Source organism: Acanthopagrus latus, chromosome 6 (assembly GCF_904848185.1).
Source record: "Acanthopagrus latus isolate v.2019 chromosome 6, fAcaLat1.1, whole genome shotgun sequence".
Lineage (NCBI taxonomy): Eukaryota > Metazoa > Chordata > Actinopteri > Spariformes > Sparidae > Acanthopagrus > Acanthopagrus latus.
In genome coordinates, this window is record NC_051044.1 from 5,925,238 (window position 1) to 5,951,285 (window position 26,048).

Sequence of the window (26,048 nt, forward strand, 5' to 3'; positions counted from 1 at the left end):
AGACTCTGGGGCAGGTCTACTCAGCTACTTTTGTAGAAGGGCCAGTAAAAAAAAAAAAAAAAAGTAAAGTGCCAAGGAGCCAGACTTTTACATTGCCTATGCCTGACCTGTAAATCACCTCATTTAAATGTGATAAAACAGACATAACTAATAAATGTGCTTGTTTGCCTAATCAGAAAATGATTTAAGGGCCTGAATGAGGTTATTAAAGGGCCTCCACTTGAGTAAGTCTGGTCTGGGCCATCAGAGAATTGCTCAGTTGCACAGCTAAAAATCCAGCAATTGTAATACTATGATTTTATAAGATTTTAATCTCAAGTGTAACTGTATCTGTCTGTATTTACATACCCAAATGCTTGTGCACACTTGAGCTTTTCAGCCATGTGTTATAGTAAACACCCTTCCCCTCCTCTGGGAAGTTTTCTACCAGATTTAAGAACCTGGCTGTAGGGACTTATTTCATCCAGCCACAAAAGCGTGAAGTCCAATGCTGATGTTGGCCGATAAGACCAGGCTCACAGTTACTGCTCAACCCAGTGGTGCTGGATCGGAAGAAATTGAGGTCAACTGTCTGTGTGCAGGTGGTCCACATACTATTCAAAATTATTTAGGGATATTGGGATATGGGTGCATATATGCCTGTGCATGGTTATGCCATAAAAGTCAAATGAAACATGTCACATTTTTTTTGGGAACCAAAAATATTCACAGAACACAACATAAAAATTCTGATATTCAGAGAATAAACACTCAAATCAAGTCAAACACTAAAATATAACTAATTTTGAGCAGTGTGAGTTTTGTGAGGGGAAATTACAGCTTCTCCCTGTACAAGTTACATTAACCCTGTTCAGCCGGTAGGTGGCGGTGTCGCTCTGACGTCAGGAATCCGCAGTCTCGCGTCATCACGTCCGGTATCGCGGTGTTTACGCCGACATTTCGTGCCGTGGCAACCTGCAGAGAGAAGAGCACAGAAGGAAAGAGCTTCGTTCATGAGTTAAACTCAGTGTGTTTGTTGACAAATTTCTCGGTAAGAATCAGACAGCGGCAGCCCACTCAGTGACGCACTCACACGGGAGCAGAGGGCGAGAGGAGCCGCTAAAAGTGTGCATCCTGCTCGCTTCTCCGCTCCAACACACACACACAAAGCTTCACAATCAGCTAGCAGTAGGTGGCTAACGAAGCGTTAGCTTCCCAGGTTTTTAAGCTAAGCTAAACTAGCTACATTCAGCATTTCCGCTAGGAGCTAGCTAGTGACTAAAGCGTGTTAGAGTTTTATATAAGGGGCTTCATGTCAGATATTTGATCATATAATAACTCATTGTTTAAAACGTTCATGCAGGGTTGTTTAAAATGGTGTCTTGTACCTAAGTTAGCTGCTAGCTATCTTCAGCTAGCTAACCGATACATTACTAATGTCCTCTTGTTTGTCTTTTTAAAATTACGGATCGGCGCTAGTTTCATCTCTGAATGAACCAATGAGGCTGGAGGTTTGTGAGTTTGCCCTCTGAACTGTTTTGTCAAAAACGTTTACTGAGTTTTTGTCGATTTCTCCGCGGTTGCTCCATACTGGAGACTACAAGCCACGCCCACTGGTTGTGACGCAATTGTCCACCACGACTTGATCAGAACTGTTGATCAATACCTGCAGGGAGAGTGACAGGTGGAGTCTGGGTTTACCTGTCAACGAACAGATTTCCTGACTAGAGCCCTTTTCAGATGTGTAATCAAAAACTTAGGTCAAACTAATTGGTTGTATTTTACATTGAGTTCTCTGCAATGTAAGTATGCAGATGTGTGCAAATAATATTAATATCGGCTGATATATGATCGGACTACAGAAATATTGTATTGGTAAGGATATAATGACCTATACACGTCTGTAGATCTGTAAATATATAGTGATACAAACTTAATATATATTAGGTACCACATTCCGAAACTTGTTTTTTGATGATTGATGTTGTTCTATGATATTTATACGTTATATATATATTTTTTTTATTTATCTATGGTCTCAGCACAACTGTAAGTAAACACACTTAAATAGATCAGATTGTTGAATTCACAGTGTTTATTTGTTTATTAAACTCATTTTTGATTCATTGATTTTATGTATAGTTACAGCAGTATCAACCCATTTTTAAATAATGACACGTTTCCAACTGCAGGTCTTTAGTTGGACTCTTTTAAAACAGCTTCATTTTTACATTTTTGTTCTCATTAGCCATCAATTGAAAAGTGTCAAGGCAGTGTATGTACCTGAATTTTCTCTACCTGTGACCTGAAGTAAGCAAACTCACTTCTTTTAGATTTAGATGGGACAGGTACATCCAGGCAGGTATACCTGTAGCGACATGGCTGCATACTAACAGGGACTTATTCAACCATTTGACTGTCATACAAAATAATCTCAACATTTATGTAACATGATGCATGTCTGAAAGGGGCTATAGTTAAATCAGTGAATGATACTTCAGTGGTGAATTCTGTGGACTAAAGGGAATCGTCACCTTAGGTAATTGTCCTGTAAGGCAATAGTTGGTTATTATTGTGTGAATGTCAGTCAAGTCCTGTACAGTCATCCCTGTAATAGAAAACTAGGTAAGGTCTTGAATACATTGCAAGTAAAGGTTTAATGAAGTGCAACAAAAGGTTGTCATGCCAGATTTTGTCGCATTGTCCCGCCTGTCGAGATTTGAGCTTCAAGTTGGCTGATTGATGGACGTTCCATGCATCCTTGTTTGAAAATGGACACTATCTTGGTGTTATTTAGCCCCTGGATGCCGTTCTTCCCTTCTTGTTAAATTCCATTATATTTGCTGTGATTTGAGGCTGATTAAAAAATGTGGACTGTTTAATATTCCAGCTTTAAACTGAGAAATTAAGGCAATTTTTTTGCTTTAATTCTGATTTTGCTGTGTTGAAAGTTTCTGATTTTCTCAATGTTTGAAGGACATTTTTTTCTGTCTTCTATCAGTCCCGTTTTGTTCCTTGGTTATATGTGAGTGCAAATTGCAACTTCAGTTGAACCTTTTCACCTCTCTGACACTATTAGCTGTCACTGTTCTCTCTTCTGCTGTGTTTTATCTTCTCGCTGTTGTTATTTCGCAGAGATTGTTAGCAGGTTGACACTAACAAGAGGGCTGGATGTACCACTGTTGGATCTGGATCTGTGCTGTGGTTGTGACCGGAAATAATTGATGATGTTGAAGGTATCCAGCATCATGCGGAAAGCTGTGGTGAGCTGTAGGCTGCAGCGTCATACCCAGACCACGATTTTTCAACTAGCACATTTTATGAGCTGCACTTACTCCAGTGTCAGTTTTGCAAGATGCCCTGGAAGAACATGATGTATAGTCTGACATTCCTGGATCAGGGTTAGGTTAGCATCAAACCTGAGGATGTGTCTGAGATATTTCTGGATGAAGTGATCATTGCTAGAATATTGCTCTGCCCCTTGCTTCTATTTGCTTTCTCTCCTAATCAGCTGCTGTCTTTGGTGCTGCGCTGGTAATCAGTTGCTGATGTTGCTCTGGTTCATGTAATGCTAATTTTGCTCTTGTTGATATAATGCTGATGTGGCTCTGGTTCATGTAATGCTAATGTTGCTCTGGTTGGCATGATGCTCATGTTGCTCTGGTTTACATGTACCCTGACATTGCTCTTCTTTAAATGTTGATCACATTGCTTTTTTTGCTCTGGTTGATTGGTTGGTTACTGCTGTTGCTCCTTGTTAATGTGATGCTAATGTTTTATTGACAATGTTTTGCACATTTGCTGGTTGACATGTTGCTTGTGTTGTGGTGTTCTACAACCAGTTGCTAAAGTGCTGCCTGCTGAGTTGGTGCTGTTTAAGGATTCAGGAAAGCAGGTCTTGTTCACCTCTCTGTTGTTGCTGGCCTCTGAAGTGCTGTTTAGGTCCTTGGTTTTGCTTGATGAGGGTCCTGCTGGCTGGTTGCCAGGTAGTTGCGGACTGGTTGCACCTCAGCATGTCCTATCTTCAGTTTACTTCAGTTTTACACTTGCTACTTGCTCTGCAGAAAGTTGGAGTTTGATATTTGATGCCATAACGGGTTTTTGTTTTGGACAGGTGTGTCTTTCCGCTGTCAGGTAGCAAACCTGTTGCAGTCTAACTCTGAGATTTGTTTTCCTGCTGCTAGCTTCACTTTAGTACTTTTTAATCCCTGTGTTTTGTTGAGGTTCAAGACAATCTTTTATCAATAAGACTGAGGTACATTATACATCACACAATGATTTGTTGACACTTTGCTGAATCTGTATGTGAAACATGACTGACACAAATTAAAAGTACAAGCTGTTGAGTCCTGAAAACACTTACGTACATTGTTCACTGGAAGCTAACATCTGTTTTATGTGAGATGTTTTGAACAGGATTGTTGTTTTTTGACCCTTTTAACAGGTTTCAGTGTCCTTCATCAATCCTCTTTCAGTCAAACATTGAAACTATACACACAACTTAGTTGCATTGGTGAGTTGCAAGTTGCATGAGATTTATGAAGGTTTACTTTTGCACAAAATGTTTTGGACTCAGCTGAAAACACAAGCAATATCTTAGTACGTAGCATGGTAGACAACAGTAAAGGTTGATTTAAAGAATCACATTGCTCACAACTTCTTAGTTACACACAGGTGCTAATATACAGCGCACCTCCATTGAAGTTCTTCTTAAGCTGAATAGGGTTGTATGATATGTAATGAGAGAGTTCATTGTCTGCTACAGATGACTAAACTTGCCAGTCTCACTTTTAGATAAAGCACTTTGTTCAAAGCATACTGGAGATGTTGATTTCCAAAAAAATTTGCAATAGAAAGTCTTGTGTAATTACGAGACTTTGCATAACCAACCATGAGGTATGTGTAAACTCTGCATTGATTTAAACATAGTTGTTGGACAAAATAGAAACTGTTAGATGTCAGTAAGATCAAACAGACTTCACTGGGAGGAGTTACAGAATGTGACGTGGCCCCGGAGGAGTTATAGAATGTGACGTGGCCCCAGTGCATGCTTGCTTGAGGAAAAAAATTTAAAATTGGTACTGCTAATTGGCAGAAATTTGCTGGACTCAGCCATGACTGGTGCCCCAAATGGCAGATGTTTCAGTCTGGTTTGCACTGTGAAACACATTTTCCCTGTTGTAAAAATGAATCAGTTGGGAGAATGTGTTTGTATGTGTGTATGAGTGTGTGATTTGTCTCTTGACATCTGTGCTAATCCTTTATTCCCGGCTATTCATTTCTTTTGCAACAAAAAGTAATGAAGAGTGGAGCAATGTTGCGCTAATGCTTAAGATTGCTTCTGTAATCTAACATAATGTTTAATATGATTTGATCTGAAAAAAGTTAATCAAACTTACTAAAAGTTGTAGTAGGCGTGAGACTGATTCAGTTTAGCTTTTTTTTGACATTTTCCTGTTTCACCCCCATCCCCAAAACCCCTCCCCGATACCACTGGTTTCCAAATGTCAGGATCCCAAAATGGGTGTGCAAAGTTTATAAATAGGTCTTCGGGTTATTTTGAACAAACTGCAATGTACGCAGTGTTGATTAAGCCTTTACTGGCCTGCGAAGTCAGATCTAAGTTTCCTGAGGAAACATCTGGAAACCATTGGTTGCCCTCTTACTGCTCTTTATCTGACAGTAGTGTTGCTTTCTCCCCAGGTTGTAGGGCTGTTGTTTAGCAGTCAGTATGGCGGTAGTCATCAGGCTGCAGGGTCTGCCCATAGTGGCCGGCACCATGGACATCAGACACTTCTTCTCTGGCCTCACCATCCCTGACGGGGGAGTGCACATCGTGGGGGGTGAGCATGGCGAGGCCTTCATCGTTTTTGCCACTGATGAGGATGCTCGGCTGGGGATGATGCGTACAGGTGGGTCCATTAAGGGCTCCAAAGTGTCACTGTTGCTAAGCAGCAAGACAGAAATGCAGAATATGATTGAACTCAGCCGCCGCAGGTTTGAGGCTGGGGCAGGCGCTGTGGAAACAGCTGCATCTACAGCAGGAAACGCAAACCGACAAGTGGCTGCCCCCATACCCACAGTTCAGCCAGGCGCGGGTGGGAGAAGCGGTAGCCATGGAAACCAGGGTTTTAGTAACACCCCAGCCTCAGTAACAGCAGCAAGCTCATCCCAAGAGCCACCAAACATCAAGGCAGTGTCCAGTGTAGTGCCCAGTTTCCCAAACAGCTACAGCTCCGCCCCCACAATCACCACAGCTCTGGCATCACTCAATGCGGGCCCCCCACCCATCCCTCCACTTCCAAGCATGCCTTCTATGCCACCCATGCCATCACTGCCCACCATTCCAGTTCCTCCCCCTGTGTCCTCCCTTCCCCCTGTCCCTACTGTCTCCCAACTGTCCCAAGGACCTCCAGTGCCTCCTATGTCCCACCTCCCCCATATGTCCTCACTGCCTCCTTTCAACCCGTCCCTACCTCCCCCTGCAGGACTGGGCTCCGGCCTCCCTCTTGGAACCCCCAACCCCATGCTGTTCAACCCTCTTTCTCCCCTGGCCTCTCTTGGCCTCCAGGCCCATATGAAGGCTGCTGCTGCAGCTAGTGGAGCTGGAGCAATAAATCCTGATGAGATGTTTGTCCTTCTGCAGAACCTCCCCTTCTCCTGCTCAGAGGTAGATGTTAGGAGTTTTTTCCGGGGTTTGGGGGTAGATGGGGTTCGCCTGCTGAGGGATGGACAGGGCCGGCCATCTGGCAGGGCTATGGTGAAGTTTTTCTCGCCCCAGGACAGCTATGAAGCTGTGAAGAGGGGAGGTGGCATGATGGGCCAAAGGTTCATTGAGATTACTCCAGGCTCTGAGCGGCAATGGATCAGCCTCAATGATGGCACAACAGGCAATGCTCCTCATAATAGCATCAAATCAAATAATGAGTCACAGGACCAGCAGCACCGTCGGGGTAATGCTGGGGCAGGAGGAAGGGATCAGCGAGGAAGGTCAAGATCTCCCCACCGCCAGGAATTCTGTGTGTACCTGAAGGGCCTTCCCTACGAGGCAGACAAGAAACAGATAAAGGATTTCTTTAACAATTTGGCCATCATAGAGGATAGTGTCTACATTGCCTATGGGCCCAATGGGCGTGCCACAGGAGAGGGCTTCCTTGAGTTCAAAACAGAACAGGACTACAAGACTGCTCTGGGTGCACACATGCAGTACATGGGCACCCGCTTCATCCAGGTTCACCCAATCAGTCGGAAGGGCATGCTTGAAAAAATTGACACCATCCGCAAACGTGAAGCATCACAGGGTGATGGTAAGAACCAGGATGGCTCGAAAGCTCCAAGGAACTGTGCCCACATCACCAACATCCCTTACAATGTCTCCAAGAAGGATGTTCGTGCCTTCCTCGAAGGGGTGGGGCTTTATGAGGACACTCTGAAGGTTCTGACAGATAGTCATGGCAATGGTCTGGGCCAAGCTATTTTCCAGCTGCGGACTGAGGAAGACGCCCGCAAAGCTGAGAGACTGCACCGTCAAAAACTCAATGGCCGTGATGCTTTTGTCCACCTGGTGACCTTTGACCAGATGAAGGAAATTGAGAGGAATCCGCCCCCCCAGAATAAGAGAGGCCAACGCAACCAGAACCAGCTAAACCAAAATCAAAACCAACACCAGAGCCAACATCAACAAGCCCAGCCCAGTCCCCAGCAACCCCAGATAAATCCATTTGCCGGCATTAGTGGTGAGGAGTTTAACTTTCTCAGAAACACCATGGGGAACCTCAACAGTGCCCCTTTTGTGAGTCCATTCTCAGCCCCAGGGAATGGGCTGGCAGGCCCTCCTCCTCTCCCTCCTCTGGCAGCAGGGTTGGGGGATGTTAATCTAGGCGTGGCTCCTCCACTCGTTGCTGGTCTTCCTGGGGCTCCAATCCTGGAGCCCCCAGGATTTCGGCCAGGGGCTGCAGGAGGAGCCCCTTTCAGCCAGGATGGACTGAGAGGGTTGGCCCCCTTTGACACTGCCAACACTAAAGGAGGCAGAGGAGGACAGAATCGAGGAGGAGGGGCTAACAACAACCAAGGGCGTCCAGGGGGTGGAGCTACTGGTGGACAGCAAGTGTTCAGTCCTGGACCTGATGGTCTCCGTAACCAGCCAACCCCTGGTGGAACTAACAATCCTAACGGTCAACGTGGTACTGCTGGTCCTACAATTGTTAAGCTTCAGAACATGCCATTCACTGTAACTGTGGATGAGATAATGGACTTCTTTTACGGTTACCAGGTGCTACCAGGTTCAGTCTGCTTGCAGTTCAGTGAGAAAGGCCTACCAACTGGCGAGGCAATGGTGGCTTTTCAGAACCATGAAGAAGCCACTGCTGCTGTAATGGATCTGAATGACCGACCTATTGGAGCACGCAAGGTCAAGATAAGCCTAGGTTAAAGCCCCAACCAAAACAGACTGACTGCAGATTAAAAAAAATCTTGAAACTACCTTAATCAACCTTCCAGGCAAAACAAAGCCAGCATAAACCATACCAGATTCTGGACTCAACTGTAAGCAGCTCAGTTTAGACATCACCCACTGAAGCCCCTCCCCCTGTGTAGATAATGTCAGGTAAGCCCCCACCTCCCCTCACACAGTCTGTCCAGTAGGGAGACTTTGATCCAGACATTGCTCTTCTCTGCAGCTCCTCCACTGAGTCTGAGAGCACAAATTGATGATGATGTTGTTGGCGGGATTGTGGTCCTTTCTTACCCTGTTTTCAGTGCAGCTTATTGTCAAGTCATGTCCAGCGTTGACACACTGAACATATTTACCTGTTTTGTTGCTATGGTAACATGATGATTTATAATGTGGCTGACAAACACTGTTGCTGTATGTGCTTACTTATGCTGTGCTGCTGGGGTTTAAAGTGTACATGCTATGTCGCTGTGGTGAAATAATGATGAAAAGCTATGTTGCCATGATCAAGTTTATGCTCTGTTACTATGATGACATTTCTTGCCATGGTAAAATCTGTACATGCTCTGTTGCTGTGGTAAAGTCTTCACACTCTCTTTTGCTTTAGTAAAATTATGATAAAAAGCTATGTTGCCATGATCAAATGTTTATGCTCTCTTTCCACTGTAAAAAGCTGACACTCTTGCTATGCTAAAAATGTTGACACAATTTTGTGTTGCAACAAAACGCAGTTGCTTTGTAGAGGATGCGGGATGGGCAGATTGCTTACTGTGTTGTGTTTTGTTTTGTAAATAATTACTTTGGCCCGCTGAATCTTTTCCTCTGTCACATTTTTCTGATGTTGCTGTGTTTGAACAATGCCACCCCAAACCACCCCTCCCCCTTTCCGCAGCACATGCTCAATTGGTTTTTGGACTTAGAGCGCTGAGATGAAGTCTGTAGAGTTTTTTAGTTTGATAACTCTTTTTGTTGTATGTATGTTCGATAGTGTTTTGGATGTTTTCACCTTAAAGCTCATTTTTATTTCTATTGTCAGTGTGAAAAAAACCCTTGTATGATCGTATAACCATACACGATGTGGAGTCTCCTTTGCTTTGGCTAATAAAAGGACATTCCTGATGCACAATTGCTCACCTTTAATCAGCTCTCTCTCTCACTGTCTGCTCTTCACTGCCTAATGATGCAAACTTTATGATGAATTGGTTCATTTGGTGAGTCCCTTGTTTCTTAATATTGTAAAACTTGAATGTAAGATGGGGTTTTCTTTGGAATACAGATCGTCAATGCCATACAAGGTACTTATAATTTAATTTTGACCCAGTAAATGGCTCCAGGTTGTGCCTTGAGTAATTGTTGCTTTTGCATTCTGTGACTCCGCCACAGAATCAATCAAAATTAATTCAAATTGAAACTACCACCTCTGCTACCAGTGGGCACAGTGTTAAACTTTTGTCTGTATTTTCCACTGAAACAGTGGCTGATGTCTGTTCTGTAGAACCACAAATGTAGAAAAAAAATTCTTGCATTTAGTAGATTTCCATTATATTCAGACAGTGAATCCTGGCATATTTAATTAATATTACCAACTCAGTTGGTCAGTTTCATGTGTTTCGTCTCCTAGCTCATGTACACTGATTCTAACAGCAAGGCTAGTGCACAGCTACTAAGGTAGCTATTGGCTGACAGGCCAGTATGGAGTCAAATTTTGCACATTGTCATTGGATTAATTTGGAATTATTCACTGTTTCATGTCATAAACAGCTGGAAAAATTGTTGTTGCTTGTCAATTCTCAGCATGCTGAAAGTGAAATTGGATAGAAATATTCAAAAACTATTGTGAGGTAACTTAAGAGTAATGCAAACGAAGGCACAAGTAGTTAACTTGGACTTTGAGGGGACTCAAAAGTGATCAATCTAGTTTAAGTGAGTACTACATGACTAATGGCTCATGTTACATTTTTCCTCAGTTATCCTGAGGAAATGACTTAATGATCAGGTTTATGTAAATATATTTTAATAGTTCGCAGGATGAAAAAAAGTGTCTTGATCTCAGCATAACTGCTTTCTGTCCTTCATGTTTTATCCAAGTAGGATTATTCATAAAGAGTCTTTCTGTGAAGAGGAAAGACTCTTCAGGAAGTGGTTAACCTCCCAACAGGTACTCTGGTAACATTCATGGTTGTGCATGCAGTTCTGAAGTGTGTGAAAGAAAAGGCCTGAATAAAGTGAAGTCAAACACTGTCTAGCTATATGGTTGTTGGTAAAGAGATGATTGTGTCTGTGTTGTGGACCTGGTGTGTGGTGAAAGGAAAAAGATATATACTGGAATAAAAGAAAACTCATGATGGCAGACATCTGAACAGTGAGTCTGTATGGATGGTTGTGTGTGTGTGTGTGTGTGTGTGTGTGTGTGTGTGTGTGTGTGTGTGTGTGTGTGTGTGTGTGTGTGTGTGTGTGTGTGTGTGTGTGTGTGGGACTGAGCTAAAAATATCACTGAATGGCTGAAGCTGAGCTGTCAATCACCCACTGAGATTCCCCCCCACGACTGATCAATAGACAGACAAAGGCAGGACTTGCAGGTGAGTGTTAAAAACATGAAAAATGACAGATACTGTGTCAACAGTAGCCTGGATATAACCTGTACACCATCATCATTGATCACAATTGTAGATTCACCTTGAATGACCTTAGAGGATAGCTAGAGGATAGGAGTAATGAAAGAGAGACAGTGGCTGCCTGTAAATAATAATTGTGGCATGGTACACTGTACACTGATGGTACAGGGTTGTTGGTAGATGGTATAACTTATCCTGTAGATGTTAGTATGTAGGTGCTATGTAGGAGAAAATAAATGGTAGATGGTAAATGGTAGTATTATTTAGATGGTAAAAAGTGTTGTGTTTTAGGTAGCATTTTGATAGTAGATGATTGCCTGACTCCAGTAGCCTGTAGATGGTGTCCTCTAAATGGCAAATAGTGTCATGTAAATAGTAGTTTTACTGGTTTCAAGATGGTGGCCAATAGATGTAATTGTTTGATGCTATCTGGTGGCTGGTACATGGTGGCCTCTAGATGGTAATGTTAAGATGGTGACATGTGGATAAAAGATAGTGTCCTAGAGAGGGTAGATAGATGGCTGTAGATGGTAGCATTTAGGTGCTATGGGATGACTAATAAATGGTAGATGGTGGTATGTGGCTGGGGCCTGTAAGTGGCAGTATTTAGATAAGTGGTGGTCTGAAGACCACTGCTTATAGAGGGTAGATAGTTGCCTGTACATGGTAGCAATTAGGCGCAAATTGGTGACCAGTAGATGGTAAAATGTAGCTAGTAAATGGTAAAAGGTGGCCTGTAGATGTTAGGATTCACATAAAAGATGGTGGCCTCTATATTGTAAATGGGGTCCTGTAGATAGCGACATTTTGGTGCAAGATGGTGGCCTGTGAATGGTGGTATGTAGATGTTGCGCTGATAGTATTGTTTTTGATGCTATCTGGTCGCTGGTAGATGGTGGAATCTGGTGCAATGTGGTGGCCAGGAAATTGGTTGAAAGTGGCTAGCAGGTGGTAGCATGAGGGTGGTAGTTTGTAAATGGTCTCATTGTTATAATAGAGGGTAGCATTAAGGTGCACTGTTGTAGATAGTAGTCTGAAGATGGTAGTGTTTGGACAATACATCTTAGTGGTCAGCATGGTTAATGGTAGCCTTAAGATAGTGATGTGTGGATTGTAGTAGTTTATATAGTGGATGGTGGCCTGTAGCTGGTAAATGATGGTGTCAACGTACCCTCTTTCAGCATTGATTATTGGAAGAAATTCAGATTGTGTAACTGTATGCTTTTCAGTTAATTTATTATTTATTTCCAAGGGAATTCAAAAAAAAAAATTTGACTTGTGAATCCGTTGTCTAGTTTTTTGGAATTCATCCCATCATAACTTTAGTGCAGGTCCTGACATGTGCAGTAGCTCAATCCAGACCTGTAGTTTGGATACCGTCACAGTTTAAGGAATTTGATTATTAACTGAAGTGATATATTATTGTTTAATGTGTAATTTCATATGATTAATGTAATAATAATGACTATAGTAAATCAAGTTTAAAGACAGCTTGGGCTAGTAAAGGTGGACACAGATGGATGTAAGCTGTTTTCATAGGGAATTGGCCCTTCAGAAGATGAGAATGATATGATGATGTCAAATACGGGTGAGGAGGAGGAGAGTGTGAGTGTGTGTCTTGAGTGTGGATGTGTCAAACAGGGTTTAACACAGCACCATGGTTCTGTATACTATACCCCTTTTCTCCTCAGGACTCTATTTGTCTGCCTTGTGGTCTACCTGTTCTGTTTCTCTTCTATGATGTGCCGTGTTGCTGCTTTTTCTGACTCCACTGTGGTTCTGCTCCAGAGGATGAATAAAATGACCCTGTGGTGGATGTTGAGGTGTGAGGATGCTGCCTCGAGCTGTGTTCAGTTTTTTTCTGTTCCTGCTCTGCTCTTACTGATCTCACCTGTACCTTCTGAGAACTGTTCTGTTTTCTCTCTGATCGTCCCATACAGCCTAAGGACTTTGGCACAGCTCATCTTCTGACTCATCAGACACCTTGAATGGGTTTTTGCTTCAGCAAGAGTACTTCCGGCTTCAGTGTGTGCCTTTCAACATAAAAGCACAGAAATGCACTTGTCAACAAGTCATGAATGGATTGTGAAGGGTCATTATTGTCATTGGAAACTATTTTAAGCTAAACAGTCTTAATTTAAGTTCAGCTTATTACAGTTTTAGAAGATTTTAATTGCATTTCTCAATATATGCTGCTATTAGTTATATCTTTGACCATTTATCACTACCTGTTACTATTTTGAGCAAAGCGCATTTGCTGTGAAAAACCTTAAGAGGGGGTTACAAACCTCAGCAATTTCACCTTGTGGAAGATTTTATTTGGTCATGGTAATGTGATATTTAATCACGATGCAGTTTATATTCAAGTAATATAGAGTAACATGAATTTAGATTTTTGAATGTAAAAGCTGTACCTAAGACTAGACAGTCATCCAGGTAGAACAGTTTCTAAGTTAAATATTGAGCAATTAATCTGTGTTTGTGAATGCACAACCTGAAGTACAAACACTGGTATGCACATTATCATTTAAATACAGTACTTTATAAAGCTGCTTTGATTTGGTTACTGTATGAATTATTTATCAGAATACTCATAACTCAATACATACATCATCTAAAGATATGGTTGTTGCAATTAACCGTGGCTCAGGAGGTAGAGCGGGTTGTCCAGTCATTGGAGGGTCGCTGGTTCGATTTCCCCGACTGCAATGTCAAAGTATCCTTGAGCAAGACACTGAACCACAAATTGCACCTGATGAGCTGGTCAGTACCTTGCATGGCAGCTTCTTCCATCAGTGTATGAATAAGTGTGTGAATGTGACAAGTGTTGTAAAGCACTTTGAGTGGCCAGTAGACTGGAAAAGCGCTATATAAATGTAATAATTACCATTAATGCGCTCTCTGTTTTATCTGTTATAAATCATGTTAATGCACATGATATCCAAGATGCATTCAAGAACAACAGCTGAAACACTCTTCAGACTTTTGGACTGGAGTGGGCAAATTCAGTGAGGGTCGCGTGTGTGTTTGTAATCTGTAATTAGATTATATGAAAATCTCCCTAATCCTTTCTGACTTTGGCCTGTTTCTCTTTCCTACTTGTCCTGTGCTCTTTGGACATTGGCTTTGTGGAAGCAAAGTCGGCATTTATGTCAAAATGAGCCCATCCTGCTTTCAAGGTGAACTGAGAAAAAAAAAAAACAATAAAGCCATTTTTTTAAATATACTTACTGTGTTACTGGAGTTTTGACCTGTTCTTATTGGCTTCATGGCGCAGGTACCTTGCAGGTACCTTGCGACTGTATGTAATAAATTGATGCCACATTGACTGCAGACATTGTATTTATAATGAAATTAGTTGATATTGTGTGTATTAATGATCGAAGGTAGCAAAGCATTTGCCTTAAGCTAAGGAGATTCATTACACCCCATCCTGCTGTAAGAAACAGATCTTAAAGGATTTGTTGTGATGCTGCTTTTATTCTGAAGGAGCTTGGCCGGAAGTGTGATCTATTGTTGCTGCTACCTGCTTTAGCGCTGGAAACGTCATCAAGTTGCCTGGGGCGCAGAGGGCGTGACTGACAGTCGCCTTGTCCAATTAGAACGCGGTTGTGTAGCTGCCTGTCCAATCAGAGTGCATCCTGTTTATGAGCCGCTCCCTGTTAGCTGTAACTGCTGAACGGAGACAAGCGGCTTCATTCCGGATCAGTTACAGTCAAATTATCAACTCCAGTAGTTTTTAATTTCAGTAAAAAGTGCACAGAGTGGTCAGGTAGCGGTTTGGGCACTCTCTTGTGTGTTTACTCTCACTGAAAAGGTGTCGTTTCCTGTTCCGACTGTGAGTAGTTTGCTTCCGCCCTGGTGTTTGCTCCTGTGGTCTGTGGAAGATAAAACTATAACGGATCTGATAAGGTGATTTACAGAGTTTATATTGACACAATGCTGTGTGTGTGAGAGAGAGAAGGAGAATGAATGAGAGAGAGCTGGTATGTGGTTGTGTACTCTACTGGTTTAACTGGTATAACGTAACTGGTGTTACAGCCTCAGTCTCATGCTGGTGTTGCCTTCAGGTGCTGCTCGCTCAGTTCATTGATTTTGAGGAGAAAACAGTTTCAGGTACATCAGCTGTCACCTGAAAGCTTTATAACATTTAATGATAATAAAACAGCAGACAGGCAGGTGTACTTGTATGATCCCAGCAGAGGTTAGGGAAGAGAACTGGATGTTTGGGTTTGGTCATTAAAAGTGTCTGTTCAGGTGAATTTATTAGTGGTTGCTGCTCCTTTCCATTGCTGTGCTGTGGACCATTTGATCCACTTTATATACACTGTATATGTATATGACACTTTATGATTATCAGTAAAGTACTTGATAAAATGCACTTATTTAGTTACTTTACACAACTGGTTGCCAGGAAGTGAAACTAAAAGTATCCCAAATCACATTTTAAAAGTTCAATTCCCATTTATATTGCTAAGTAAAGTCCTTTATTTCTAAACCCTCTTAAGTTTCCTAAAATATCTCATCTCAGTATCTTTCATAACTTCCAGCTGCGACGTATTTTGGTCACAATATGTTTCGACAGAAGAACACAACTAACCACAACTCATTATGAAAGTGTTTTCACCACAACATGGCACAGAGAGCCCAGCCTCAGTTTGTAACTGCTGATGAAGGAGATTCTTTCACTGTAGATTAGTCAGGTTATTCAGTGTCAGTTTGAGGGCTGCCGGCCTCCTTTGCATGTGGAAAAGATACATTTGTGCAGTCATACCGTGTTATCTTAACAGCCTATAAACCCATATAAAGGGCATGTAATGTTTAGGAGTGAAACAGGTTGATAATAGAACCAATCAGCAGACACGTTATCCATTACAATGGCTTTATGACTTTATTTCTGAAGTGAATTAACTATAAAAGTTGTTTTATTTTAGACTGAAGTTCGGAGAATTCTAGATAAAGTCTTTGGATTGTTGAGCAGCAAATGTGGCATCAGATGTTTGCATCTTTTGTTTTACAGTCCAAAATCCAAAGATATTAAATGTAATATTCACAGAAGACAACGATCAGCAGTAAAGAGTCACCGCTGGGAATCTTGAATCTTGCAATTTAATTATGTAATTTTTGCTCTGCTAAAGACACAAACAATAAGTCAATTATCACGGTTGCTTAATTATCATGATCCACTAATGGACTTATAGTTTCAGCTGTAATCGTCTTTAACTCACTGAGTCTCAGGAGCTGTGTGTGTTGGTGGACAGTGGCTCGTGTTGGTTGTAGTTCTTGTTGTCGCTGTTGAAAGTACCGAAGATAAGGCTTTACTTGAACATCCTTTATATAGCAATTTATAGCTTATTAAATGTTTACAATAGGGCTGCAACTAGTGATTATTTTTTAATTGTGGATAAACCTCTGGAGTATTTTCTTTACTATTCAGTTACTTGTTTGGCCTAAAATTATACAGTTTACTGTCATAGAGGAATAAAAACAACAGAAAATATTCACATTTTAGAAGTTAGAATTCGAGAATGCTGAATTAAACTGATTTATAATAATAATAAACTCTTTATGAATGATAATAGAGTGGAGGGTAAATGTTAGTGTACATTGTTGGTACAGTTCATTGTTGGTATGAAAGAGGTACATTTATTTTTTGTTTATTTACAGCAAAACCAGTCAACTGACGTTTCTTACACATATTTAAAGGAAATAAAACAGATGAAGTTCCTGTTCTGAATTCTTGCTTTCTGTCAAACTGAAGCTCTTGAACAGTTTTGTTGAACAGCGTTCTGACGTGTTTGTTTTAATGCTTCCCGACTGTGCAATCTGTTTTCATACTGAAGTCATTCTGACCTGAATCCTTATCTCTCTCTGTCCCCCCTCAGATGGCGGACTGTGTCTCTAAGGTGGAGCTGAGCGTCTCCTGCTCTGACCTGCTGGATAAAGATGTCGGATCAAAGTCTGATCCTCTGTGCGTGCTGCTGCAGAAAAATGGGGGAGACAAGTGGGTCGAGGTAACACGGCAGTCACACTACATAACACATGGGTCTTTATTTTATTTTACTTTTGATTTTATGTAGGATAAATTCAACATCCTCCTCCCTCTCTGTCAGCTGGGTCGTACTGAGCGTTTGAACAACACCTCCAGCCCGTCCTTCAGTCAGCGTCTCAGAATCGATTATCACTTCGAGGCGGTTCAGAATCTGAAGTTCGGGATCTACGACATCGACAACTCCTCTGTTGACCTCGGCGATGATGACTACCTGGGAGGGGTGGAGCTAACACTGGGACAGGTACACAACAGACCAACTTGTATACCAGACTCAGTTAAAATGTGTGTTTTTTCACTTGAGTCTGGTTCAGATGGGTCCGCTCATATTCACTTTCCAGTGGACTAGACAAATCTACATCTGTGTGAACATCTGTCTTGACTTCAACTCAGTCTCATCTTCATCTCTCACTTTCACATCTCTTTTACCTTTCATGTTTAGATTTTCCCAGAAATATGTCAATATGCTGACACAAGGCAGAACAGAGCCTATCACTGAAAACTTGATTACAAACTGTAATTTTCTAAAATGTCACATTTGAGAAGCTGAAATTAGACATTTTTTGGCACATATAGCTTGAAAAAAAAATAATCAAAACAGCTGCTATAGCTTGAATAACTTAATCATTTGCACTCATCTATATGTAGAAGATTTATTTTTCTTTCTTGTGCGTGATGTCCAGAGGATTGTGAACGGCCTCTGGAGGTCAGATGTAGTTGTGACCCTCTGCTCACATCTTATTGGCTGTTTTTAAAAGTCAACAGTGTGTGAATGAGACGTGTTGGAGGAGGTTTTCTGTATCACAGTAGCTGCAGGAAACTGAGTCAGACTGATGTTGCAGGCTGGAAGCAGATTTCAACTGAGGAGAGTAAAAGATTCATTCATCGTAAATAGTAATAATGGTTCACCCTGTTGTTACAGCTTCTACATGAATTCATAACCAACATGTTTAACAGTGATTCTGCATACTAATTGTTTATTTACAGAGTTGCTCTTAGGGGGCAGAAAAGTTTCTCAGGTCCACATATTGGTTTCTGTGTCACACCACCCTCTGCTGGACAAACGCTGTAATCACAGTCGCTGAATTTAAGGGACTTTATTTAGTTTTCTCTTTTATTCGAGCTGTTTCACAGTTGATGCTGTCGCTGCAGAACTGTTACAGTATCAGAACATGCTGGGTGTTGGATTCAGCTGAAGATGAAACCTCCTCTTTGTGTGTTTCAGATAGTTTCCAGTAAAACTATATCCAGACCGCTGCAGCTGAAGAAAGGCAAACCTGCAGGGAAAGGAACCATCACGGTATGACCAGAATTACGCTAAATGTCCTATTCTGTTGTGTCTGTGAAGAATACATTTCTGTGTCGATCAAAACAATATTCAGATTGTTGTGACTATCAAGAAAAGACTCTGAGTGCGTGTGTGTGTGTGTGTTTGTGTGTAGATCACTGCAGAGGAGATCAAGGACAACAGAGCCATCGTGTTGGAGCTGGAGGCGAAAAACCTCGACAAGAAGGTAACTCAGCTTTATTGACTCCCATTTCGTTCAACTTTAACTGAGTGGATGTGCCCATTAGGTCAATAAAAACACTAATTTACTGTATTGGGAATTGTAGAAATCATTATTACAGGGTGTGTCATTGTCATTATGGTCTGTCCAAAATTACACCAGCAGACAGTTGGCTGTAATGTTGCTCTCAGGGACAGTTTACAGTTTGTGATCACTCAGATCAATATTTATTTATTACCCACATCAGAAACCATCTGAAATGACTGTGGGACTGTTTCCTCAAGTGAGAAACACTAATGTGATCATATCTTTATTCTCTCTTCATCATGCACGTCTGCTCCAAAAAAACAAAAAACAAATTAGAAACCTGGTGTGGCTGTTTCTCTGAACCTCCTCCTCTGTGACTGAAACCAGGCTACTTGAAAAGATGTTTAAGAAATCAGCTTACTGGAGCAACAGGGCTGTAAACCCATTAATTTAAGCACACAAATGTTCTTAATAAAGTCACTTGAAGATGTGATGAGATGAGATGACAGCACTCTTTCTTTTCTCTGTTCAGGATACGTTTGGGAAATCTGATCCGTTCCTGGAGTTTTTCAAAAAAGGAGACGATGGAAAGTGGCAGCTGGTGCACAGAACAGAGGTGCGTGCACACACACACACACACACACACACACACACACACATGCACACACACATACACCAATTTCAATGAAATTAAAAGATGATGATGGAGGTTTGTGTGTTTGTGTAGGTGGTGAAGAACAATCTGAGTCCCACCTGGAGGAAGTTCACTGTTCCTCTACAGACGTTCTGCAGCAGCGACCTCGACAGACCGCTGAAGGTTCCACCAATCAGAGTCCACGTCTATTCATAACCACCAATCAGAGCCCACCTTCAGTCGTAACAACCATCACATAAATCTCTTCCTTCTGCAGGTGGATTGCTCTGATCATGACAGCGATGGATCTCATGATCTTATCGGTTCTTTCACCACTAAAGCCTCTGATCTGCAGAAAGCAGCGCACGGTTCACTGGTGAGTTCACTGATGATAAAACATTCAACGTCTTTACTATTGGCTGGACGAAGATGATTCAACTGTGTGATGTTTTGTCCCCCAGGTGGTGTTTGACTGCATCCACCCTGAGAAACAGAAGAAGAAGAAGAGCTACAAGAACTCTGGAGTCGTCTCTGTGAAGAGCTGTGAGGTAGAGACTACGTTACCCAGAGTTCCCTGCTGGGCGTTGCCCTTCTGGTGGACCTCATGGAACAACAAATTGTATAGTAGTCAATGAGGAGAGGCAAATCATTTTTTAACCCATTTTAAGTTGCGTCATGAACTACACATATGATGTTTACTGATTTAAAATATAATTTTCCAAGTCAAGAAAGTGGAAGTAAAATCTCATCTAGTTTTGTAGTCAGTGAACTACATCATCTCTCAAACGCCAATATGGCCTCCAAATCAGCACATAGAGGGGAAAAAAGATGAAAATAACAATAAATCGGTTCGCACTGAGAACTGCAGTTATGTAAAAGAAGAGTTTGTCAGTTCTATGAGCTACAAATATACAGCAACAGCTTTACGATGTTCAAGTTATGGGTTTGGTGATCATGGCTGTGTTGTCTTTATATTTACCTATTTTCAGCTTCGTATATACCATTAGTTTCATGACAAACTGCGATTTTCTTGAATTGGAAAATTGTCTTTAAAATGACAAACATACGTGTAATTCACTCAATTCTGATGGGATCAAAAACTTATTTGATTGTCTCTGTTCACAACCACACATATTTTTGTCCAAGTTGAAGTCCCATGAGATAAACCTGAAGGGGCGTGACAGCGGTTCTCTATAAAACTCTTGCTGTTGAGTGATTCTTTGACTCACACTGTGTCTTTGTGTTTCTGTGTGTTTGCAGCTGGTGGCTCAGTACACTTTCCTGGACTATGTGATGGGAGGCTGCCAGATCAACTTCACCGTAAGTCAACAACAATCAACACATTTTAACTGATTTATTTTGGGCCACTAATCTGCATGACCACCATTTATTCATCATAACATAAAAAAAAACCAAAACAATTTATGAACTGTTTGATTGAATTAACATGTAAACGATGTATCTCAATAATGAATGGATGCTTGTAGGTGTGGATTCATGAATGAATGAATGTTGTATGAACACTGTAGGTGGGGATCGACTTCACTGGCTCCAATGGTGATCCTCGCTCGCCCAACTCTCTCCACTACATGAGTCCAGACGGGTTGAACCAGTACCTGTCTGCTCTGTGGTCTGTGGGCCAGGTGGTCCAGGACTACGACACGTTAGTACACACTCACTAAAGACTACACCTTTTAAAATATTAATCACATCCTCAGACATACAGACACAGACCTCAGGATTTACAATGCCACGCTGTAATTCCTCCAAACCAACATCCTAATTCCTTAAATCTCACTGATTTTTATTTTTGTTTGTGTGACTGTAACAGTGGTTACTTTCTGTTTCCTCGTTCAGTGATAAACTCTTCCCAGCTTTCGGATTTGGAGCCAAACTTCCTCCAGACTATCAGGTCAGCTCTCTCACCAACCAATCACAATGCAGCTTTCTTCAGCCTCTCAAGTGTGACATCACTTTTTAACCCCAACCAGAGTCGTCTTTGAGTCTGTTATTTTGTAATTTTATGATTTTGGTTAAACTGAACAACCAATTACAAAAATCTGAAAGTTGAAATCACATCATCAGTTTTCTAAGCAGCCAATCAGAGTCGAGCTTGTAGATTTATTGATGTATTTAATGTTGTGTTGTTGATCTTACAGGCTGCACACCATGAGTTCGCCCTCAACTTCAACCCCACCAACCCCTACTGCCAAGGTACACACACACATACACTGATTCCCTTCTTTCCTTCAAAACTAATAAACTACTCAACTAAACTTATTTGAATGAATTGTTTTAGCCATTTAACACATATAAAATGTTGTTTTTTATCTTTTCTAACCTTCTTCCCTTCTGTCTCTCTCAGGTATTCAGGGGATCGTTGAGGCCTACAGGCAGGTTTTGCCTCAGCTGAGACTCTCTGGACCCACAAACTTCTCTCCCATCATAACTCATGTTGCTTCCATCGCCGCGACCGCTGCGCAGACCAACACTGCCTCTGTGAGGACACACACACACACACACACACTCAAGAACACACATGAAAAATTCACTGAAAACACACACTCACACTGACTCTCTGATCTGTCTCTCTGTAGCAATACTACGTCCTCCTCATCCTCACTGACGGTGAGATCACAGACTTCGATCAGACCCGGGACGCTATTGTTCGGGCGTCGCGGCTGCCGCTGTCAATCATCATCATTGGGGTGGGGCCAGCGGACTTCAAGGCCATGGAGCTGCTGGATGGAGACGATGGCGTGCTGAGGTCGACGGTGGGGGAGGCGGTCGCCAGAGACATTGTCCAGTTTGTCCCGTTCAGGCAGTTCAAAGATGTAAGTATTTATATCTTGAAGTTGACAGAGTGTGCAGTCAGAGGAAGTCTCAAAGGACAGAGGCTCAGTCTGTCTTAAAACAGCAGTCAGGACTTTATATAAATGTTTCATACAGATAATTCAAAGATTCCTTTCTAATATGTTTTTAGTGTAAGTCGGACAGAAATCATCAGTCTTCCTTCTGTGCAGTGTACTGTAGAGTCTGCAGACCATATTCAAACAGCTGCCATTTTCCTCTGATGTTACGCACAGGTTGGGACGCTCAAATATCGTACAGCTGCGTTCAAGCTGCAAGCATAAATGCAGAGAATCTGACACATCTAATAACATTTGACAGTTTCCTAGTTGATCAGCAACTAAAAAGTGAGAGACAGTGGAAAACGTTGAGAGTTAAAGCGTAGACAAAAGCTAACGTTAGCGTTCAACCACTTCATAGCTAACATTACTATTTGATGGTGTTACACAAGAGGGAATATCAACACACATCTTGGACACAATTATTACATATCTGGAATTAAAACATGTAGTCAAACTTGAATCGCAACACAACAGCAGACAGGCACTTACATGGGCTCCCTCTCTCTCTGTCTGTCTCTAGGCTCCCATGGCGACTCTGGCTCAGTCTGTCCTCGCTGAGGTTCCCAACCAGGTGGTGTCTTACTTCAAGATGAGAGGCCTTGAACCCCCCAAACCAAAGGCTGCTCCCAAAGCCTAAACTCCACCCCGACACACCCCAACAGTGCACTCCTCACACCCGACCATGATGCTGAAAGCCAACCCCTCATCTCATTCCAGGAGCAGACCACGCCCCCCCTCAGCTCTGGCCCCGCCCACATAATCGACCACTCTTCAGGGACCAACCTGATGTGTTGCACTGAATCTCAGCCAATCATAATGCAGCACCGAGCTGTTAGCCAATCAGGAGGCCACGAGCGACCACTCCCAGTTTTTATTTTTTTTTCTAATCAGTTTTATAATTACTTAGTATAGGTGATTGGTTATTGATTCCTTCTGCTGCTTCCACACTAACTATGCATATCACATGTGTTTATCGACATGTGTTTATCAATCACAGAGCCACACACACACACACACACACACACACACACACACACACACACACACAAAGGAAGTGTCTGCCGTTTTTGGCTCCACATTCTGAATGTTGCCACAGTAACAGAATATCTTCTGAGAGTTGAATCTGTATTGACTTTGATTAGAGAGTTAGAGTTTATTGGTTTCCCATTCTCTTCAATATAGTCAGCGTGTTGTGGACATTAGATGAACTGCAGCTGCGTTAATCTCTCTGTAGCCATTGGTTTCTACGTTACTATGGCGACTCTTTGCACCCTGGACCAGCTCTGTGTGTGTGTGGCTCCGATCAGCTGAATTGATCAGGTATTGATACTTTGCACTTTGCTTTTGCTCTAGATGCTGGAAAATTATATTATAGCATTATATATTATATATCATAGCATTACTTCTATAGCCTTTCTAACAAACTCCACACTGTAGCCTTACTGTGGACTTTAGCGTAGCCTCAGCACGCTTCAGCTGCTTCCGCCTGAATGTTTCAAGACTGTTCTGTCACGACTCTCAGTGGTTTGTTGATCTCGCCGTGCCAAACTCATTTATTCCATGAAGCTGTGTTTAGTCTGTGTTTCCCTAAACCTGATCACCTGCAACATCCCCCCCACAAGAATCGAGTCTCCATCAGTTAATCTTTGCAGCCTTGTCGCATCTGAACGAATGTAGCTCGTCTCCATTCAGAAGTTGGATATAATCCTACAACGGAAATCATTTGTTCCTCAAATGTATGACATGAAGAAGACAGCAGTTACATCATGCAGACCCTTTGCTGCTACATGAATGTATAACCCAGACTTCAGACAGTAGAGGCACTGATTAATCTCTCTGTAGGGGGAAAAAAAAATGTTGAAACAATAAATGACAAAATGAAAGTAAATAAAGAGCAGTAAGAGAAGAATCATGGAGTTGAGTGAAGTCTACTGAGGACAGCTTGTTACTGAAAGTAAAGATGATGTCCCAGTACAAAGTGCCTTTCTGAATATAACCTCTGACAGCTTCTGAGTCTTCAGAATTTAATATTTGCTGGGAGCCAACATGGCTGACTCAGACATGGTGTTGTGATGCTGTGTTCAGGTCATGTGGATGTTACCATAAATATTTTAAGCATCTAAATCAGACTGTTTTTCAGTAGTAGGTTGATCACATGCTCGTGTCTGAAAAATAACAAGGCGCCCTCAAGTTGATCATGTAACTTAACTACAACTATTTGTTTGGAGTTAAACAGGTGACTGATTCTTACATAATGCACCTTTTAACCGTCTCTCTTCAGCAGTCAATATTTAAACAAAGCAGAAATGCAAAAAACAATCTTAAAGGGAACATGACCGCTGTCTCCAGTTCTCCAGGAAGTCGTAAACACGGTAACACTTCATCCCACGTGACCACAGCGGGGCGTCCAACATGGCGGAGCAGCATCACACTGAGAGTCTGACTGCAGTCTGCGCTGTTTAGATACCAAAGACTGTTTGCTAATTAATGTAGCTCCTCCTACTGAGTACTCTGAGTACTCACAATGTGTCAAAACTCATGTTTACTGAAGGAAAGCCACATTTAATTTTGTCAAAATGCTCATTAAAGAGCTTCTGCCAACACGTCATCTGCAGCCACTTTACTTACAACTGCTAAGAGTTCATTTGAAATCAGGTTCTAACCTCTTTAAATCACCACTTTTGCTGTTGTATTTGATAGAAATGATAGAAAGGAAAGGATGAGTATTTTAAAATCATTTTGAAGTTATGTTTTGGGTTTTTTTTTTCGTGGGTCCATTTTATGTACGTGACATCTTTAAATTGCATTTTATTTGTAGCACTGACGTTTGACATTCTTCATGTTTGGGAACAGTTTGTGTAGCTAAATAATCAATTACTTGTTTTTGTAGCTTGGAACAGCATCTGTAAAATGTATTGAATTGTGGGAAAACAGCGTTACAGAAAAACTGTGCAGCTACATCTAATGGTGTTAAACAGCAAGTGGAGCTAAAACTGTAAAAATGTGTTCATTTATGCAGCTGTTTTCTAGAGAGACCGACCGAAGTTCAGGAGAATTACAACTTTGTCCATGTAATCAAGAGTTCTGAAAGCTCCAGAGAAAAACGATTCAAATATACCACGAGTTCGGATAACTTTTTGTTTGTAGTTTTGTTTTTAACCTCCTTCTATGCCAACCTGCAAAACATTCTCTAGCTTGAAGTCCCTGTCAGTCTGCCATGATGATGAGTTGTTGCCAAAATCGTGTTTTATGTTCAAGTTGAAGGGAATTCTGTTTTCACACATGTGGTGTAAAATGTTTAAAAAAAAAAAAAAAAGAAGAGCCTCTGTTGTTGGAAATCTGAAAAGTCAAAAATTCGGTTCAGCCTTACCTGCTGTAGCTCCGGCTGTGTAGTCACATGATGCTGTGATGTCATCAGGTACAGCAGCTTTCTGAGAAGGGAAAATGAAATGCTGCCTGTCTTTATCTGGAGAAAGAACTACATCTCCCATAATGCTTTGCTCAGCTTTTGCTGGTTTGTTCGCAGCGTCGTGTGACCACGAGCTTCACTGCTCACTAACTCAACTTATCCCAGTATATCAACTAACCCAGTATAACCAGTAACATCATGTCTGTATGAATGCTGCCTGTTACAACACAATAATAATAAAACAACTTTGGGAAAGAGAAAAAAAAAACAAATGTCTCCAGTGTGTTTCAGTGTGTGTGTGTGTGTGTGTGTGTTTTAAGGAGGAAACTAGTTGAGCAACTCTATTTGCTTTCTCAAACATTAGAGAAAGAGGACCTGCCCTAACAGACACACGCACACCTCCATGTACAGTTACACACACACACACACACACACAGGTGCCTCCCATCACCCTGTTAAACTG

The 26,048-nt window shown here is 41.7% G+C and overlaps 1 protein-coding gene across 4 annotated transcripts; it reads left to right on the plus strand.

Annotated features, from left to right (window-relative positions):
• The first annotated feature begins 888 nt into the window (after nt 1–888).
• Nucleotides 889–25,492, plus strand: cpne1 (copine I). 4 transcript variants are annotated; one of them, XM_037100039.1, is made up of 16 exons: nt 889–1,030; nt 16,932–17,060; nt 17,160–17,339; nt 18,321–18,395; nt 18,538–18,609; nt 19,163–19,246; nt 19,358–19,447; nt 19,542–19,640; nt 19,726–19,812; nt 20,525–20,584; nt 20,794–20,927; nt 21,122–21,176; nt 21,424–21,478; nt 21,630–21,763; nt 21,862–22,098; nt 22,697–25,492. In XM_037100039.1, the coding sequence occupies exons 2-16, from the start codon at nt 16,932–16,934 to the stop codon at nt 22,811–22,813; spliced, it is 1,608 nt and encodes a 535-aa protein (XP_036955934.1). In that variant the 5' UTR covers nt 889–1,030; the 3' UTR covers nt 22,814–25,492. The 4 variants fall into 4 exon arrangements, with proteins under 4 accessions (XP_036955934.1, XP_036955931.1, XP_036955932.1 ...); XM_037100038.1 differs by lacking the exon at nt 889–1,030 and adding an exon at nt 14,702–14,958; XM_037100037.1 differs by lacking the exons at nt 16,932–17,060; nt 17,160–17,339; nt 18,321–18,395; ... (10 more) ...; nt 21,862–22,098; nt 22,697–25,492 and adding exons at nt 4,424–4,492; nt 5,683–9,571 and having other exon boundaries at nt 954–1,030.
• Nucleotides 25,493–26,048: the final 556 nt, after the last annotated feature.